A 15,823-nucleotide genomic window follows, 5' to 3' on the forward strand; every position below is an offset into this window, starting at 1 on the left:
TTTGGGGGTGCTTGCTAGGAGTTACAACCCTAAAAATATGTGCAGCTAGTCCATGGTGAGAGCTAATAATTGCTTGCATGCCAGTATCACTTTCTGTAGCACTTTCTTTGTTAAGCTGTGTGTCATATCTTGCTTTTGCCTGCATCCCTCACAGTAAGAATGTTGTTTTGAAATGCTTCTTGATTTGACAAAATGATGAAATTAATTAGTGTTTTTCCAGTGTACAGTGTTCAAAAATGAACTAAGCAAAGCAGTTAGTCACCTTGCAAATGTATGAGAAGAAACATATTGCTGGAAAGATATTTAAGCATCCAAATAAGTGTGTATCTTTCAAGTACTTTGCCCTTTTAGAAGTGCTAAATATAACTGAAACATCTCTGTAAACGAGCTAAAATTGTTGGTTGTTCAAGCTTTCCTACTGGCAAGATGATAGGGAAAGAGCTAAGGAGCATATTCACTACCATTCCACATTTTACTTGTATGGATGCAGATAAACTGGACTCAAGTGCTGTCCAAAGAATTCTCTAGGCAATTAATACTGTGGGTTATTTTCCTGCCATTAATTCCTCAATGATTGTGAGAAATTCAAGAGGGCAGGACAAAAGAATGCAGCAGTAATTAAAAGGCTCACAGGGAGAGCCATGTAATTAGAGGCCTGTGCTGTGAATAATGGAGTGGTTAAGGCAGACCCGAGGAGGGTGGCTGGTGCTGCAGGTCAGGGAAGGTTTGAGGGGTGTAGCTGATGTTTTTATTCAGGGAAGGTTTGAGGGGTGTAGCTTTATAGGGCTGGTGTTTTTATTCAGGGAAGGTTTGAGGGGTGCAGCTTTATAGGGCTGGTGTTTTTATTCAGGGAAGGTTTGAGGGGTGCAGCTTTATAGGGCTGGTGTTTTTATTCAGGGAAGGTTTGAGGGGTGTAGCTTTGTGCAGCTGATGTTTTTATTCAGGGAAGGTTTGAGGGGTGTAGCTGATGTTTTTATTCAGGGAAGGTTTGAGGGGTGCAGCTTTATAGGGCTGGTGTTTTTATTCAGGGAAGGTTTGAGGGGTGTAGCTTTGTGCAGCTGATGTTTTTATTCAGGTGCTGTGTCTGGGGGTGGCTGATGCAGCTCTGTTTTTAGGATTCCAGTGTGGCACAGCCTCGGCAGCGAGCAGGGTGTGTGGGATGGGCTTTGTGTGCAGTGAGGGCTGGGCAGTGCCCCCATGGTTCCTGCTGAGCCCAGGCCAGGTGGTGACCAGGGACTGGAACAGAACCTGAAACTGTTCTGGGACAGATGAGCCTGAGGGGGCTGCTGGGAGCTGAAAGGGGCAGCGAGGTCTGAGGGGTCTGACACCTGCAAACCCCCGGGTGCTCTGTGGGACCCAGTTCAGCAGGGAGCCAAGGACATGGTTGAGTTTGTCACCTGCCGAGGACATGGCACTGCCCCCACAGGGAGGGCAGGGATCACAAGTCTCCAGCAACATGTGGGCAGTGGAGTTACTGCAAGTCTGGTGTCAGCAGTTCAGAATTGCCTCTAATCAACAACTTCCCTGAAGGTCCAGAAGCTGCTGAGTATCTTGTGAGACAGGGAGAACCCAAAGGTTAAAGAATGACTCCTTGATCAGTCACAGAAATGAGGGTGATGAGCTGGAGGCAGCAGGCAAGTTTGAAATAAAGTGTGGGAGCTGCAGCTGGGGAAATCCAAGCCAGAGGAACAGGACACATGTCTGACCATGTGTGGTCTGGGGTGGATTATCTGTGTTGGGGAAATGTTTCAATAAAAAGCTCTGCAGCTTTCTGCAAAGATTATTTGATGCACATAGGAGTTAACTCCGTGGCCTGTGCTTTGCAGAAAAGCTGCTGTTGATCTTTTCATGCAATCTCAATTCAAGGGTCACACATCAAAAGGTAGGAAGTCTATGCCTCAGAGATAATTGCAGCTATTGCACATATTTCTGGCAAAACACAATTTGTTTCCAGTGGTGAACAGCATTTTTATGGAAGCTGTATGCTAGGGATATAGTACTCAAGCTAACATCTGATCATTTAAATCTTTTTCCCCAAATAAAGTGGTTTTGGAAGTCTTTGAGAATGAGAATCTAAATAATAGTTTGACATTGTAATGGAATAAGGGATAAAAAAGGATAAATATTTTGTTACCTTATTCCTTTGAGATACTGGATTACTTCAGAGAATCTAATTATTGGAAAATGGTGTGCTTTATTTCAAAGCCTGAACAAAATAATTGGATTTTGTGTGGCTGAATATGGACATATTATTGTAGTTTCTGACTTGAGACTTTTTCATCCAGACAAGTGAAAGTCTATGTAAAAAATTCAGTGTGAGGGCAAAAATGCATCTGGAAGCATAAGTTGTAATAGTATAACTAGAACTGTTATGTTAAAAGGTTTGAGTGCTCCAGTCTTTTGTCTTACTCAAAATACGCTTTGTTATCATCAAGAAAGAGAATATTTCTGGTTTGGAAAACATCATGGTGAAATAAGAGCTTTGTAATGAATAATCTCAACAAAGGAGTAATATAGGAGATAGATTTTTAGCTTGTCACTTCTTGGTGCTTTGGAGTGTTTAATCCTTCAGCCTTAACGTTCTTAAAATAGCTTAGATAATTTTCTTGACTCATAGAAAACATAATCTAGGGCTGTGAGCAGCCCTGTGTGTGGGGCTGGTGTGGCAGCAAGGAGAGCCATGGGTCTGTTTGGGGACAGGGACGAGGGGCAGAACTGTCCAAAGGGGAATGGGCTGAATCCTTGTACAGGTCAGCATTATCTCCTGCTCTTTCTAGTCTAGAGAGTGTCCAGTGTTTTGTACTGGTGTTTTCTCTCCTCCTGCTTCTTTCTTGTTCTGAGATGGGCAATGGAATGGAAAATTCAGAAGGGAGAGATGTGGAAAATTAGGACTGAAAATATAATGCATATGATCCCTGGTATAAATCTGCAGAGCCTGTCAGGGTGAATTTATATGGTGTTGGAGATGACTAAATAATCATACAAACAGTCTTGTTTGTCTAAGCTATTACAGAAAATTCTTGCAGATGCTTTTTAGTTAAGTACCTGAATAAGATGGAAACAAATGTGCAGGAGCCATACATTGAATTAACAGTGGTTAAGGTTTAAATAAATGGTCTCTGAATTCATACTTTCGTTATTAGATGTTGCTTTTCTGTACTTTTTATTCTAATTTTCATCAGTTATTAGTTTCACACATGTGATTTCTCTGTAGTGTTGGAGTTTTTGTTGTTGAAAGACTTTAATTCTAATTCTCTTGCACTGAGTGCTTTTTCTAGAGTTGCAGTGCAAAACCTTTGGCTTAAATTTGCCTCTTCAGGATTTGTCCTGGATTTTTCTAAGTCTGCTTCTGTTTTAGTCTCTTTTGACAGTTTCTTATTTGTTCATTCTGTTTAGATATTATTAGATCCAAAGTCTTGCCTGCACTACTGCATTTATGAACAAAATGTGATTCTGCTTTGATTCTGTTGCCATGACTCTTGGATCTTCAGTTGCTTTTTAAATCTTGTAAATAGATGAGAAGTTGTTGTGCAGATGCTAAATGCTGGGATTTTTTCCCCCAGTGTTGTTTATGCCTGCTGGGAGGATGCATTCATGGGTTGTGAATGGGAGTACCACGTGTCTCAGCATTTTGTAAAGTGCATGAAGCATCACCAGAAGAGTTCCTTTCTCATCTGTGGAAGGATATCAGAATGTATAATCTGTTTTCCACTGTGGGACAGGTTTTATTTCTCTTGCTGTGATTTCTGCAGTTGAACATTTTGCAGCATGGGGCAGGCCTGCACAAGGCAGGGCATGAAAATAATGAGGCCTGATTTACCAGGGGCCCAAGTCGTACTGTGCATCCCTGCTTTCAGTCTCTGCAAACATGCTAATTGCAGCCTGGCACTGGCAGATCTAAATCTCCTCATCCAGCCTTTGTAGGCACCAGCATGGAAAACCCTCAGGAGAAACTGAGGAGTGCTGGGAAGAGCTGCTCTTGGAATGCAGAAAAATGGGCTGCACTCAGTGAGAGCTTTCCAAAACACCACTCTGTTCATCTTCTGCAGGGTACCCGGTGTGTAGTGAGTGATCTTAGACTTGTGAGGACTGGGCTTTTGATTTCCTTTTGACATCCTTCATGTCTGCATGACAGCTTATTGACACTGCTGAGAAGGGAAACTTGGTGACTTCCAGGGCTAAAGCACACACTAAATCCTGCTGAGCTTCTTCAGCACCCAAACTGCCTTTCCCAAATGTTGTCAGATATTATTTGTGGTCAGATATATTTTGGCACATTTAATTGGGACACAAAGCACTTCAGAGGTGATTATGCTCAGAACTAGAATTTTTTTATGGACAACACTTCATTGTTTGTTCCTCTGAGACCAGAAACTGTAATGGCTACATAGTTTGTGTTTGGTTCCAGTTCTTTTCAATTTGAACTTCTAAAGCTGTTTTTTAACAAATGGAGGCCCTTTCCAGTTCTAAGGAGGATAATATTGCTCTGAGTTTCTTAGTTTGATTTTTATTTAACTTCCATGTTGACAATGCAGCAGAAATTGGTATAAGATTCTTTTATGGAAGTCTTGTGTTTGGGAGCATGGCAGAAGTCATAAGGTGTGAATGTGCTCCCTCCTAAAGGTTAAGTCCTTGCTGCTTTAAGAAATCCCTTTGGCAACTGAACACTCTGCTCATGAGATCCTTTCCTGAAATGGAACTGCATTACTAAAAAGTACATTACTCATGGCTGAGAGAACCCACTGAAGAGCAGAATTATGTGAATATTAAAGAATTTTGAGGGTGGAAAGTGTTGACAGAGTTTCTGCTTCGAGCTCGGGGAAGATCCCGTGGCAGCCCCCAAATTAAGCAGTGAGAATTCTTTCCTGGGGCTTCCTTCCATGGAGCCCCAAGTCAAGGTGGCTTCTGGGCTGGGTGTCTGTGAGATTTTCATGGGTGTGTGTCCTGTCCTGAGGGGTGGTGTTGTGGGATTTGGGAGCCAGTCCATCCATGGCATGTTTTTTCTGCCTGATGTAGGAGTAAAGAAGAAAACACATCCTAATTCTGCTGTGGAGAAGAGACCCTGTCGTAGGAAGGGGACCAGGACACCAGCTGGTTCATCACAGGTCCAGTTTATTGAAGAAAGCATCAAACACTTATACAGCAAATAATAAGCTTATGAATATTCTGTAAGCCAAGCAATCTCTTGGTTAAACTATACCATGAACTCTTCCTCATTCCTTAGGGGTTACATCTCTCTTTTCTCATGTCTCTTTCACTATTTGTTATCCCACTACAGCTAGGCCCAAGGACACGCTATCTAGCAGGTGCAGGACTTGGAATTAGCCACGGCTTTGTACTTTTCCATTCTCTAGTCACCTAAATTTCCCAACAAGACCCCATTTAGGGAACCAGGGTACTTTCTCATGATGCTGGGGGACTTTTCTATCAGAGGCAAAAAGTGCCTGAGAGAGGTTTTTCCAGCATGCTTTTCATGCAGCTTGTTATAGCCATGTCTTCCTTGGCTTATATTGAAGGGAAGAAAGGGCTTACAAGGTCGATGGTTATTCTTCCCCTGGGGCATGGGGAGAGTGCTTGTGTGAACCATCACAAGACCCTAAAACCAGGAGAAAATTCACTGGTTCGGGTAATTGAAATTGCATGAGCAGAAATCTTCCTTCTGTGTGTAAAGAGCTGACCCTTCAGCCTGGAGTGCCAGTGTTCTCCTGCCTTTCTAATCACAAGTCTCTTGTTTTTCCTACTGACTTCCCTCTTTATCACAGCACTCATTTGCTGAACAATCCTCCTCATTTCTTCAGCTTGCGTCATGTTTTAATTTCCACCCTGTGACATCTTGATTGTTATTTATTGTAGGACTTACTTTAAGCTATTCCTCCAGTGTATTTTGACTCCTTAAAACAGCCTGCAGACATTCTAACAAGAATCATTTAAAGAAAGCTGTCTCATAGTGCCCAGTGTCTCATCCTGCCAAAAAATCTTCAGAAAATTTTACGGACTCATGTATTAATTTGCTGTGTTGCTTTTTGTGCTTGTGGGCTCACCTTGATGACCTATTGGTGTGAAAATGCACAATGATTTCTGATTGGTAAATGTACTGATTAATATAATTATATACTAATTGTGAAAACGCCAATCACTTGTTTTTAAAATTTTAAAAGTTTAATTGTAATAAAATGGTTATAAAAATAGTAATACAATTAGACTAATAATAATTTGGACAATTTGAATTAGGACAATATGAGACAATAGAGGCAAAGAGTTATGAATGGCCAGGTACCTTTTCTGGGCAGCATAAGCCCGAGAAAGGACCCACACCCACGTTAACAGAGGATTAACCCTTAAAAGCAACAGCCTGTTGCATATTCATACACCTCATCCATGATGCATAAATTCCATTCAAACACAGGATTCTGTCTGGTCATCATCAACTTCTTCCTCCAAATCTTAACAGAGCCTTTGAGGTGGGAAGAAGTTAATTTCTTTTGATAAGGGAGCAATAAATTCTCTTTCTCTGAAAGATTCAGATGTCCTGTGGCTGCTATCTCAGTGCGAGTCCTTTCTTTAGCAAAAGATATCTTACATAGCACAGTTTCTATTTTAACAATTTTTATAACCTAAAACTATATTTAACACACTACTTAAGAGAATTAATACAGCATTGCTTTCTAGCACAACACGTATAATATTGATTTTAATATTTGCAAAAATGCAATGATAAAATACATGCATTTTTCACACTAACGATGTTTAAGTTATTACAAAGGAGAGTAATTTTTCCCTAGCTGGGAAAGGGGTGCTGGTGGTTAAAAAATGGAGCTCGTGCTGTCTGGTTCTCTAAAGGCTCTTGCTGTACCCGCCTATGACCTTGGTGTCAGGTGAATTCATTGTCAGTGTTAATGCGGGCAGGCGGTGCGGGAGCGGTCGGAGCGTGGCTTTGCTGAGGGGCCGATCCCGGGGCAGCGGCGCTCACCGGGGGGCGGGACCGGGACAGCCGCGGCCCCGGCACGGCTGTGTCCGGCATAGCTATGACCGGCACGGCCGCGGCCCCGGCACGGCTGTGACCGGCACGACTGTGACCGGCACGGCTGCGGCCCCGGCACGGCCGCGGCCCCGGCACGGCTGCGGCCCCGGCGCTGCCTCTCTCCGTGCGCGGTGCGGCCCCGGCGCTGCCTCCCTCCGTGCCGGTGCGGCCCAATGGCTGCGGGCCCCGGAGCCGCGGGGTCACACGTCAGCCGATCGCGCAGCACGCACGGCTGAGTCAGGCTCCACCACAATCCCGCTCCGCAGCCAGCGCGCCCGGCTCGGTGCGCTCCGTGCGCTGGGAGCTGCGGGCGCGCATCCTGGAGCGGCTGTGATGCAGGGAAAAGTAAGGCTCGCTGACGGTGAAGAAATATGATGGAAATATCAAATATGCTGAACTTAATGAGTAATGCCAAAGGATGCTGATCTGGATTTCAAAGCTGCCTTTTTGGAAGGAACGGAATTCCTTTGTGCTCTGATTCCGAAATTGTTCCCGTGCTTCTGTGTTTCCTCCCTGATAGACGCGAGAGGAAGGTGCGTATTTGTTAACAGGAATAACGCGTGGGCATTATTCGGGAGAGGAATGAGGAAAAGGCGAAGCACTGTCCTTTGTGTGCACAGGTCAATTGAAATGTCTGCTGACAAAGAACAGGCTCGAGGGGGAGGAAGAGGGGCATAAGCGCTGTCGTTGTGTAAGTGCTGGCAGGATGAGCAGAAGGGATTTCTTCTAAAGCCTCGGAGCATGGCAGCTGTAACTTAGTGCACAGATAAAGCTCTATAGCCTGATTCTACAAGTGTTGATTATGGGAATCACCCTAGAAAAGGATGGATCTAAGTTTGTATTTTAAGGTGAGTTAATAGAAGTTTTAGAAATAGATGGGGGGCAGGGAGAAATGGTAAAAGTCTTGGTTAATTTTCCACTGCTGTGTTCTTTTCTTTTGTTTAAGGTTTTAGGGTGGGTTTGGGAGTAATAAATATATTGGTTAAGCACCATAATTCTGTGTAGACACGAGCTGGTTGTATAAAAGAAGTCTATTTATTGGCAGTATTCAGTAGGATGCACATGGAGCTTTTATGTTGGAATACAAGCTAATTGTTTTGGCAGTAGGATTAATTCGGTCTAATGACTTCTTCTAATAATTAGTAATATATTCAAAGCAATCTGTTGTTATGTATAAAGACAAACTGAAGCTCTCCTTCCACAGATGACTCCAAAGCATCATTAAATTGAAGAGCATTTACATTTTTTAAAAACAGCTCTTCCCTTAACTACAAAAATAGGAAGCATTACCAGTATGACAAGTTGCCATTTTCATGGTACTTTTTTTTCCCTCCTTCACATCATATTAAATAGATTTGCTTAAATAAAACCTTGAGCTTATTTGGTTTTCTTCATGAGGCAACTGTTTTTAAAGAAAATGCCTCATTCCCTTACAAAGACAGAGCTTCCTTGATCCCTGTCTGAGGGGGAAAATAATTTCTGTGGCTGCCTTAAAGTTCTTGAATGGGTGTAGTGCACATGTTCCAATGTTCCTTTGAAACCAGGGAAAAATGAGTATTGAATTTGTGAATATTGCCAAAAGACATGAATATTCATGAGGTTGTTTAGTTGTTGGTTTGGGTTTGTTTATTGGGGGGGAGTTGTTTCTTTTTTCCCTGTAGAAAAGTAATTGATAAAACAAGATGTTCTTCCCTTTCATAAACTTTTGAATACTAGGTGGCCTTACATATGTGGGGCTTTTTCCAGCTTTAGTGAATGAAGGGATGAGGGTTTAAAATGGTGTTTTCTTTGCTCTTTTTCCTCTCTTACACTTTTAATTTAAATGCAACGTGTCCTTTAGCACGCAGGGGAAAATTCTGCTTATGGGTTGGGGCTGTGCCTTACGGCTTCCACAGCCCAGAGTGCAGCTGGTGGTCATCAGCTGAGGAATCCCTTGAAAGCTGACTTTGCAAACACTTCTTTTCAGGGTGAGATGGTCCTTGTAGCCTCAGATCTCTGTCTTGGAGGCTTGAAGGAGGCTCTGTGCAGGCTCCCCTGGGTGCTGTGGCTGGGATTTGGGGTGAATACAGCCTGGAGCTGTGGCTCCCTGGCACTTGGAACCTGCGGTGTTCCACTGCTGTTGGAGGAGTCCTGGTGTGTGTCTGGTGTGTGTGGTGCTTCTGTGCAGCACAGGGGTTCCTGTCTGCCTCCCCTCCAAGGGGGCAGCTCTGCTTTGGTCCATCCCCTGTCCCCTGGGGTAGATGGGAAGGAAGCTGCAGCAGCACGGCTGTGGAGCTCCCAGTAAATGCCAGTTTGTCATGCCTCCTCACTGGGGCCAGGTTTGTCCTTAGTCCCTCACATTGCTGGTGTGCAGTGAGGGCTTTGTGTGCTCCCTGCAGAAACAACCTCGGACCCACTGTCCTTGTTAGAGGGGGAGGAGAGGAGGTGACCAAGTCCTTCTATCAAGTAAATCAAAATTACTTGTAGTTCTGATGTCTTCCTGTTTCTTTGAACACTTGCAACTTCTTCTAAAGCCTCTTTACAGGAAAATAAAAGTCACAGGTCTTCTTTCATAGGTACTGGCCACAAGTGAGCTCCTTTTTCAGAGTAACAATAGAGCAGCTCAGGGACAGAACTTTTCTGGTCAGGTAACACAGGGTAAAGCCGGTGATATGCCTGTCTATTTTGACAGGCTAAGCTCCACTTCTGCATTTTCTCTTTGTTCAGATTGAAGCTCATGTTAGTTTTCTTGTTCGTGGTAGAGCAAAGTTGTATTTAAGGGTAGCATTGATCTGAGTGCTCATGCTGTTGAACACATGGAACTTCGTTTGTTGGCTGCATATCCCACAGATCAAAGAACTATTTTTTGTGACCTGTGACTCAACAGTGATGAGATTTAAGAGTGACATTTTAGATGGCTGTTACTAAGATGAATAAAGATTCACAGGATCACAGAATAATGAGGTTGGAAGAGACCTCTAAGATCACTGAGTCCAACCTGTGCCCTAACACCTCAGCTAGAGACATGGCACCAAGTGCCGTGTCCAGTCTTTTTAAACACATCCAGAGAGGGTGGTTCTACCACCTCCCTGGGAAGAACATTCCAGTACTTTATTATTCTTTTGGTGAAAACTTTTTCCTAATATCCAGCCTATCCCTTCCCTGCTGGAGCTTGAGCCTGTGTCCTCTGGTTCTGTCAGACCGACCCCACCTGTCTGCAGCCTCCTTTCAGGAAGGTGTAGAGAGCAATAAGGTCACCTCTAAGGTTCCTCTTCTCCAGGCTGAGCAGCCCCAGCTCCCTCAGGAGTTCCTTACAAGGTTTGTGTTCCCAGCCCCTCTCCATCCTCGTTGCCTCCTCTGGATGTTCTCGAGCGTCTCAACGTCCTTCCCAAACTGAGGGGCCAGAGCTGGGCACAGCACTCCAGGTGTGCCCTCAGCAGTGCTGAGCACAGGGGCAGAATGAGCTCCCACCATTCCTGACCCAGGCCAGGAGCCATTGGCCTTCTTGGCCACCAGGGCACACTGCTGGCTCATGTTCAACCGGCTGTCACCAGCACCCCCAGGGCCCTTTGTGCCTGAGCACTGTCCAGCCACACTGTCCCCAGCTTGTAATGTTGTAGGGGATTGTTGTGGCCAAAATGTGGAACTCGGCACTTGGACTGCTTAAACTTCGTGCTGCTGGACTCTGCCCATCCATCCAACCGATCTAAGTCTCTCTGCAGAGCCCTCCTTCCTTCCAGTAGATCAACACAAGCTCCCAGCTTAGTGTCCTCTGCAAATTTACTGATGAAGGACTCGATGCCCTCATCCATGTCATCTATAAAATATTGAACAGAGCTGGCCTCAGCCCAGAGCCCTGAGGGACACCCCTGGTGCCTGGCCCCAGCTGGGTGCAGCACCATCCCCATCACTCTGAGCCCAGCACAGAGTGCTCCTGTCCCAGCCCTGGCTGCAGCTTCTCCAGGAGGGAGCTGTGGGAGACAGCGCCAAAGGCCTTGCTGGAGCCCAGATAGACACATCCACAGCCTTTCCTGCACCCACCAGGCTGTCTGTTCCACAAGCAGTTGATTTATTCAAGCATGGTGTCCTCCAGCTGGCAGCCTCTGCCTCTCTCCGGTGTGCTGTGCTGAGCTGCACTGATGGCCCAGGCTCCCCAGGGATGGCTGTGGCTGGCAGCAGGAGCAGATAGATAATCTCTGACTCTCCCCTCTCCTCCAGGCTTGCTGGCTGCTGGCAGCAAAGCAGGAGCAGCCCCAGTTGCCATTGAGGGAGGTAGAGCTGAGCCGTGGCCCTTCCTTGGGGCGCTTGGGAGGAAGCTGAGTCAGTGTGGCTTCCTGTAGCACCTGTTCTTATCAGCTCCTGCAAGAGATGATTAACTGGGCTCTGCCCTGCTTCACTGGCAGCTCTGAGTCACTGCTGGGAGCCTAATGGCGCTTTAGATGGTTTTCTGGATTAAGAATCACATTTTAATTGCCTTCTCTGTTAAAGGGGAGTTTGTGTTTGCTCTGCCAAAATGCGTGATAAGCCTTCATCCCATTACAGCGGTTGTTTCATTTTCTAGCGCGTTTCCCTTATTTAAAGCAAACAGAGCTCTTTAGTGGCTGAGAAACAGTGAGTCATGCATTTTGATACTATAAAATGTGACACCTGCAAAACTGTTTTCTCACAGCACGGTTGGAAATGTTATCAGGTCTAGGATCAAAGCTGTGCCTCAACAGAGGCCTGGTCACATGAGGCTTTATTGGGATTTGCAGAGATGTTTTGTCACCAGGCTGCTATGTAGGTGTTTGAGTATTCCACACATACACACCCGCTTTTGTGGCACCCCTGATTATACCATTGCATGCAAATATAAAGATGCACAGATGAGATACAGAGCTTCTTTAAAAAAAAAAAAAATCACAAATTTTTGGAAGTTTAGCTGTAGTAGTAATGAATATTGTCATGTTTAAACTGAGGCTAGGCTTTGGTCTTGAATTCAAGACTGTAATCCATGTTTCTAATAATTTATGGGCATATTTTGTATCTATTCAAGTGGTTACATTATGTATGTGTATACCTGTCTCAAAGGAAAGGTGCAAAGGTTTTCCTAAATTGTTGATATTGATACTGTTTTTGGCTTTTTTTGGAGGTTTGCCGATCTCACTCTTGCAAACTTTTGCACATTTCACTTTCAAAATAAAGAATTTGCCTTTCTCTAATAGAGAGGTAAAACAAGTAAGGAGATGTATTAGCCGTGCTGAAATGTTATAAATTTTAATATCTTCAGAACTGCACTGGAAGTCCTCAGGAAATTTCCTTTTAATGGAAGTGCTTGGATCATTATTCTTGGACTGTAAATGTGAGTGTTTTCAGCCAGAAGCAAGGCTTGCAGTTCTTTTCCCTTATTCAATAGACCTTTGGCTGACTCCACTTCCAAAGATGCATTTCTTACTGCAGCATATTTTAAGCTTGGCAGAAAACAGGATTGCAGTAGATTCCCTCTGCACCAACCTTGTGCTTTGTCAACAGGAGATCCTGCCCTCGTTCCAGCAGGGCAGGGAGAAGCTCGTGTGCCATAGTGAGAGGTGCATTTCTGACTGCTTGCCTTGTGCTAAACACTCCTCTGTCACAGCCTTTTTGTTCTCAGTTCAGCTCCTCTTATCAATCTCTGAAACCTGAAACTGCAACATCTCATGCTAGTAGGAAGCCTTGATTATTTTTTTATCATTACTTCTAAGCAAGCTAAAAAGAAGACGCTGCTCAGTGTGCTTGTCCAGTGAATGCTTTTCTGTTGGCTGTGCTTGTCTCAGGCAGGCCATCATTCTCAGCTCTGTGTTCTCCTGCAGCATCCCTGCAGTCATGATTTCAGGTCTCTGGCAGAAGTTATGGGATCTGCAGGCAAGTGGGGCATTGAGGTTCCTCTGGGAAATCATGACTCTGCTTTGTCTGGCACACCTTGTAGCTGTGCAGGTGTCTGTCTGGGTTATCCACTACCTGAGGCTTTGGGAATTTCTTCAGTTAAACCCAGAAATAAAGAGTCTTGTCATGCCCACACTGGAAAGGTAAACAGCAAAGATCTGCTCTAGGAATTCTGGTGGGATGCAAGGACACAGACATGTCTGTGCTGTCCACACATAAATTTGTCTCTTTTAAGGAGTACAAATAGAAAACAAAAGGATTTTTAGTAAATTCAACAATAGCTGTTGCATGTTGATTTTTAATTTTTAGATAGTTTTTGTTCTCTGTTTGGTTGTTGCTGAATAGGGGATGGGTTCGGATGAGTAGGAAAATTCCTTGGGAATTTTCCCAAGTTGTGGGATCTCAAAACTGATTAGTTTTGTTAGTTGGTTTAATAATTGCAAAATGTAATTGATATCTTAAATTGATAATGTAACTTAATCACAGTGTGAAACATCTTAAAACTATTATATTAAATTTGCTGGTTTGGAACAAATGTCCTACTTTTTACTGACAGGCTGGTAGGTTGTGGCTTTGATAGTACAGTTCATGTCTGGGCTGTATGGCTTACTATTGTTCTTTTTAAGAATAAGTGAAAATTTAAAACAGAATGTGCAGAAGCAAACTCTTGTCTGGTGTGTCTTGATGTGTCCCCCTCATTTAAGACTGACTACCTTTGCAAAGGGCAGGTTGCAGAAGTGTAAATTCAGCCTGTGGCCTGAGCAGGTTTTGCCAAAATAGGTTGCATTGGGAAAAAAAAAAAAAGATCCCTAACTTCTAATTTCATTCTTTGATGAGAACATTTAATTTAACAGTAAGAATCAAAATAAAATGCTCATTTGTATTAGACCTACCCATTCTGAAAGAGATTTGTGTGAATGCATCTTCACAGGCAGGCTCAGCTGAGCAGGTGCTGTCTCTGTAAATCCCACAGCAGCAAACAGGTAATTCCTGCTGCCCATTCAACGTTCCAAGCAATTGTAAATACAAACACGAGTGCAACAAAGAAAATGGAGCTGGATTATCTTGGAAACATCTCCATGGAGTGTGAATGCCTTGAAAATCTAGATGTGTAATGTCTCTGCAACTTTGAAATGCTGAAGCTGTGCCTTGTTTCTGCTTCCAGCACCTCATCCCGTGTAGCCAAAGGACTGGACTGCAGCAAGATGAGCCTGCACGGGGCCAGCGGGGGACACGAGAGGTCCAGGGACAGGCGCAGGTCCAGCGACAGATCCCGGGACTCGTCCCACGAGAGAGCAGAGTCTCAGCTCACCCCCTGCATCAGGAATGTCACCTCACCAACAAGGCAGTACCATTCTGGTGTGTGCAGCTCTCTGCCATTGCACCACTACAGTTCTCCAAATTTGAGTACTCTTTTGTTAAAGGAATTCAATAAAAAGTCTTATTTGGTGATGGCACAACATACACATTTCTTACATGTGCCCTGAGCTGGGAATACCATTCTTTGATAGGCTGTAACTTTTTTTGCAGTCTGCTGTGTGTATTCCTACATGATGCTCTTATTTAGTTCAAATTACAAGAACAATCTAATTTTTATAGATAATTGACTGAAAACATCCCCTTTACTCTGTAGGGTCTAGGTATTTGGAAATAGAGGAAATAGGGATTTTTTCAAGTGACAAAATATGGTTTATTTCTTTGAGCTGCAGCACCAACTGTGATGCAATAGCTTCTGTATCACGTTGAGTTCCTTTTTCAGTACTAGAGTAGTAAATTTTCTTTGTAAAGACTTTTGGGGAGGGTGAGGTGGGTTTGATGTCTAGGTGATGCAGACTTTGGAATCTCATAAATGGGCAGTTATTTTTGAAGGTTTCTTTAACCAGAATAGATTTAACCAAAATAATTTGTACTTAACTTCTGAAATGGGTGTGTTTTGTGCCCAGAAGGACACAAGCTACATAGGACTCCTCTAAATCTCTAATTTCATTTCCTGTTTTTTCTCCTTCCCCACCGAAGATCGCGAGAAGGATCACAGCTCATCCCGGCCCAGCAGCCCCCGGCCCCAGAAGACGTCCCCCAATGGTTCTGTTGTCAGCATGGGCACCAGCAGCAGGAACAGCAGCCAGTCCAGCTCGGATGGCAGCTGCAAGGCTGCTGGGGAAATGGTGTTTGTGTATGAGAATGGCAAAGAGGGAGCCCGGAACGTCAGAACTTCCGAGCGAGTGACGCTCATCGTGGACAACACCAGATTTGTTGTAGATCCTTCCATCTTCACTGCACAACCTAACACGATGTTGGGCAGGTTTGTATCTCTTTTGGCTTTGGTTTTTTCCTTAGCCCCCAACTCTTATAGAGAGCTGGATATTTAAACTGTTTGAATAGCTGTTGGACTCATATTGCTGCAGCTGATCTTGCTAATGTCAAATATTACCAGTTTACAAATGTCTTTAAGTAAAAATTGAATGCAAGTTCTCTGGTTTTGGCAGGAAAGCCAAGAGGTGTCTATTACCTAGAGATGACAGCTGATAAATAAATCAGCATTTCATGATGTTCCCATTTCTTTCTGTCTTCCTGGGCATTGCTTCTATGTTCAGTCTGCCTCACTCTTCCTCATTTTTCAAGCTAGGTGGGTGCTTCATAAAACAAGGTGGCATAGCAAGTGTAGACGGTCTCTTTCAAAACAGCAAGGAGGAAAATCTTGAAGGAATTTATTTTGCTTAGTGGGCCTACCCTGACAATGTTCAAGCTCAGCCCGTTTATCTTCTGAAATGTCAAATAATCAGTGTAACAGCCCTGAGCCACTCAGCAGAGAGGCTGAATACTCAAAATGATCAACACTTGAATGCAAGTCTGCAATATGTGTGTAATGTTTTCTGTAGAAACTATAATGAGCAATATATTTAACATGTTTGCTTGGTGGGG

General features: G+C 44.0%; 1 protein-coding gene across 9 annotated transcripts in view; it reads left to right on the top strand.

Annotated features, from left to right (window-relative positions):
- Positions 1 to 15,823, top strand: part of BTBD10 (BTB domain containing 10) — a 30,132-nt gene that overhangs the window by 8,435 nt on the left and 5,874 nt on the right. For 8 of the 9 annotated variants that reach the window (XM_054283633.1, XM_054283630.1, XM_054283634.1 and 5 more), the window contains 2 exons: positions 14,067 to 14,260; positions 14,918 to 15,203. In XM_054283633.1, the coding sequence (XP_054139608.1) occupies positions 14,067 to 14,260; positions 14,918 to 15,203 (480 nt within the window). Of the gene's footprint in view, positions 1 to 7,278; positions 7,555 to 14,066; positions 14,261 to 14,917; positions 15,204 to 15,823 lie in introns of those variants that run through there. The other variant, XM_054283629.1, reaches the window with a different exon arrangement.

The sequence above is a fragment of the Melozone crissalis genome, unplaced genomic scaffold (genome assembly GCF_028551555.1).
Source record: "Melozone crissalis strain CALT ecotype California unplaced genomic scaffold, PUWL_Pcris_2 ptg000038l_1, whole genome shotgun sequence".
NCBI lineage: Eukaryota > Metazoa > Chordata > Aves > Passeriformes > Passerellidae > Melozone > Melozone crissalis.